At 29.1% G+C, this 4528-nt stretch overlaps 1 protein-coding gene across 2 annotated transcripts; it reads right to left on the reverse strand.

Moving 5' to 3' along the window:
• Positions 1 to 219: 219 nt before the first annotated feature.
• On the reverse strand, positions 220 to 1594 carry LOC111385041 (heavy metal-associated isoprenylated plant protein 39-like). 2 transcript variants are annotated; one of them, XM_023009405.1, is made up of 4 exons: positions 1413 to 1594; positions 808 to 883; positions 496 to 667; positions 220 to 465 (listed from the first exon to the last, which is right to left on the reverse strand). In XM_023009405.1, exons 1-4 carry the CDS (start codon positions 1416 to 1418, stop codon positions 312 to 314), a joined length of 408 nt encoding a protein of 135 aa, XP_022865173.1. In that variant the 5' UTR covers positions 1419 to 1594; the 3' UTR covers positions 220 to 311. The 2 variants fall into 2 exon arrangements, with proteins under 2 accessions (XP_022865173.1, XP_022865172.1); XM_023009404.1 differs by having other exon boundaries at positions 220 to 667.
• Between the last annotated feature and the right edge of the window lie 2934 nt (positions 1595 to 4528).

Below are 4528 nucleotides of genomic sequence, written 5' to 3' on the forward strand. Positions count from 1 at the left end.
GGGATAGGAAAGAAAGGAACCGTTTTTGGAAATACCATTTACAGATAAAATGCCTACATCAAATTTTTAACATTCCTCCTTCACTCGAGCCTTTCAAGAAGCACTCGATAAAAGGTAACTATTTAAATCCCCAAGGAGGTATGAATCAATGTAAATAGAATCAAACTTATTAAATTACGAGGATTATAAATGAACATAATTCTTTTTGCATCCTAAGGATAAAACAAAACCAAAATTAAATAAAGCTCTATGAACAAAGATCAAAGGTCCCAAACATCCAAGACATTCATTTATGAATCAAATCCTAGTTTTCAACAAATAACACATGAATTGGGATCCTCCTCCACACTTCTAACATAATATGAAGGTGGTGGATGTTGATGATAATAAGGTTGTTGGTTATGAAAATATGGATGATAGGCCATTGGCAGTTGTAAAACTTCTTTTGGACCATCGTTTTTCTTGTCATCTCCTTTCTTACCATCATCTTTCTTGCCTTCCTCTTTTTTGGGTTCTTCTTTTTTCTTCTCAGGCTCTTTTGCCGGCCCGACCGACACAATTTCTGTACCACAGAGCTTCCTCAGTTTGGCCGCCACCTTAACCGGATCTACGTCCCCGGTTATTGTCAGCTTCTTGTCCTTTGGATCCATGGCAATGGATTCAACCCCTGAAAATTTAAGAAAAAACAATTTATTGAATTTTGTGGTATTTTGATGTTTTAGGATCTGGATTTTATCGAAATCTACAAATCAAATAACTCTTTACACTCGTAATGCCAGTTTCATATAAAGTACTGAAAAAGACTACCTGAGAGGCCAGAGACTGTTTTCATGGCTTTTTGCTTGATTTTCTCATCGACAAATTCCAATTTCAACACAACTTTCTGTGATTAGTATAACAAAAAAAAAAAACCAAAAGATCTAAATTAGGAAAAGCCCAGAAAATTGTCCCTGGAAATATAATTAAAACTAACTAATTATGCTTAATACACACTAATTTAAATGATTTTAACCATAGATAATCACAATCAAGAATTTAATATTCATTGATTTGAAAAGATCTAGTTTAGGAAACGCCCAGAAAATTTTATCCCTGGAAAAATAATTAAAACTAACTAATTATCTTAATCAATACTAATTTAAATGATTTTAACCATAGATATTCATAATCAAGAACTTAATATTCTTTGATTTCCTGCATGAAGATTCACCAAGGAATAAATAAGATCCATCAAAAGTGAAAAGTGGGTTGATGCATTTAAGAATAATCAGACGTCAGGAATTCAACCTCATAAAAAAAACTTTTTCAACCTCATAAAAATGAATTATGTTCAACAATGAGAATATAAACAAAAGCAGATGAAATTAATACAATAATTAAACATAAAAATTAGCAAAAAGACAGTAATTAACCTTCATCCTTGTTTTCTGAAACTTCGAGATCTGAGTTAAAAAAACTTTTCTTGAATAAAAGTTGCAGACAAAAGCTGGCTTGATAAGAAGAGGAAAAAGAATAAAGAATATAATGGTGCAAAGGTTAGGACACCAACTGGTAGATAAATCCAAGAGAAGATGGGCGGGCTGTGTTGTGAACTTGCTTAACCGAGTTTGGAACCGATTTATAGTACAAAGGTTAGGACACCAACTCAGTCAAGACGAGTCAAGATCACAGGTCCTTTGGTCAATTTTTTGTACTTCGTTGTTCAAGCCTGATGAGGTCGTAAGGAAGATTCGTCAATCTGGTGACATGGACTTTTTAATTCGAACAAATTGCACCACCAGTCCTCAACTTATTTCATTAAATGTAATTGGCCTTCAGCCTTTAACATAGTAAGTTGATTCATAACTTTTTCCTATAATAACATTACAAGTATTCAGTGAAGAAAACTTTGTCATTCTATATTAAATTGACACCTGATTTCTTGTATTTATAGTTTTATAGTGCTAGAATTTCTTCTCAATTTTGATACTACGTTCTCAGAATTTAAATCAAAGCATGCTTTGCTGAAGAAATTTGTGGACAAGTTAACAAAGATTTAGTCTCCATTTGAAAAGAATTTATTAAATATTTAATTCATAAATAAATAATGAATAAATAAATAGTACTCGTTTACCAATTGAATGTAATTGAAAATGAAATTTAATAATTTACAAATTAATTTATAAAATTTTCAAGTGGAAGCTCAGACGATTTCTGTAATTGCTGTATGATATGCTATAATAATAAAAAGTTAGGGATCATATTAATCTGTTTTAAAACTTATGGACAACTTACTATTAAGACATTAGACTGAGGACAAAGGTTTCAATTTTCCCATTCATTGAATCGACGGCTGTTCATTCTTCAAGAAAGTGAAATCTGTGGGCCACATTTGTGTTGAATTATTTTTTGTTTTAGATTTTTTAATTTCACGTGCAAAAAAGTGAAAATTCAAAGGATGTAGATATGAACAATGGGACATTGGCCGTTACTTGCACGATATGCGTTTAGCTACTATTAGTCAACACTATAGAAAAGTAGAATTTCAAGACAATTGGGACTTTTCCTCTATTATTGAACTTGAGCCCTGTCTTGCCAATAAAATTAAAATTTATTTTTATCAGTTTTCTCATCAAACACGCATTTTACAATAAAATAATATTCGATCATGTTTTATATACATAAAGATTTACATAATAAATTACATAATATCACACACTCTGTTATTTGTCAGTTTAAAACACAATCAACTTTTTCGTCCAACCTTTTCTCTCAATATCATATTATGTAATCCATTATGTATATTTTTTATGTATAAATAGCAAAATTCAATAATATTATATATAAGTCTAAATTTTTTCCCTTATTTTTCAACCACACATTCCCTGAAAAATTGTTATTCACCTCATTAAAGTGTGGAATGACAATAAAAGCTTTTCTTTTACAAATTTCAATCTTGATTGATTTTTGAATATTTGGAAATCAATTCTACCTTGTATTTATTTTAAATCACATAATTCAAAAATAAATTATTTTCTTTCGTTTTTCTTGCTTTTTCACCTTACGAATGATTACTTCTCAAAATAATCTTTATGAAACAAGAAAAGTTAATAGCAAGAGATATGTTCAAATAAGAATGTCGTTTGTAAGTAGATTCAGTGCTTATTCATCAATAGTCGTTGATACAGTCTCTCTAAATTTTGAACACATTCCACTGTTATGTGGACTCTTAATGGGTAAACATTGTTACAAGTAAACAATATATGGTTATCTAAGATTATGAAGTGAATATGGTTGTCGTGTCTTCTTTTATCTATCTTTATGCATTTAATAGGTCTAGAGATGTAGCATTCCGTTGAAAGAAAAGTTGTACTTTCGGGGCTTATTTGGGAGAGATTAAAATGTGACTTTAATCTAAATCAAAGTCAAACAATCAATTTTAATCATATTTTTAATGAGAAACTTAACTTTTCAACTACACATTTCAAAAACGTCTATCACAATTTACTAAAAAATATAATTTTAATCTCTTACTCATTGTTTTAATGGTCAAATTGATCTTTAATAATAAAATATTATAGTTGCAACCATGTTTGTTAAATATTGACGACCTCATACCCTCCGAATTTTCATCAAATTTTTCACGTGTCTAACTTTTTGAAATTAGATTTTATTCTCGACTTTTGAGCTCGTGCCTAGAAATTTGAAACTAAAGCAAAATTTTGTAAAGACATGCTTGGATCTGAAATTTTTAGATGTGGATTGAAATCAAAAGTAAATCCTCAAAGCGAAGTGTGCTTTCGATTTATTTATTTATTTATTTATTTTTAATCTTAATAAAGGTTTTACAAAACTAAATCTATAAACTTAAAACCAGCAATAAAACCGCAAACACTTAATCCAAATTAATCAAATATTCAACACATTCATAAGAAAAACGATCAGTTCTTTCTTCTTCTTTTTTTAACAAAAAAGATCATCGTGCCTGTCTAATTTCCAAAATTGATGCTTATGAAAATTTGGGATTTCAGAGTAAATTGGATTCTCAGAGAAATATTTAGTTTAAGGTTTGAAAGGGATTTGATGCGGATTCTTTCTAAAATTTGTGCTGAACGACCAATTGATATGGGATTTGGAGACAGATTTTAGTTTGATTTGGAATTATTCTTAACGAAGTTGCTAAAATTTTGAATATAATGGAGATAGATATTTTTCTTGTTTATTTTCGTTATTGGGCTTTAGAGAGTTAATTAAAGTGGAAATTACATACACTTGTTTTTTAAGTTTCAACATTAAAAATCAAGTTTATGTTTGTTTATATGATATTCAATGTTTTAAAAATCTAACGAGACATTTAGCCGAAAAATAAAGAGGGTCAAGGGTCAATAGATCGAACCGAAGTTCAATCGGGATCGATCGGAAAATTTATGTAATTAAATAATATAATTTTATGTAGATATGTATTATTTTTAAAAAATTAAACTATTATATAGATATATAATTTCTAAAAAATTAATATAAAGTTTGAAAGTATTTTGAGTTTTAAACA

Source organism: Olea europaea, unplaced genomic scaffold (genome assembly GCF_002742605.1).
Source record: "Olea europaea var. sylvestris unplaced genomic scaffold, O_europaea_v1 scaffold3072, whole genome shotgun sequence".
NCBI lineage: Eukaryota > Viridiplantae > Streptophyta > Magnoliopsida > Lamiales > Oleaceae > Olea > Olea europaea.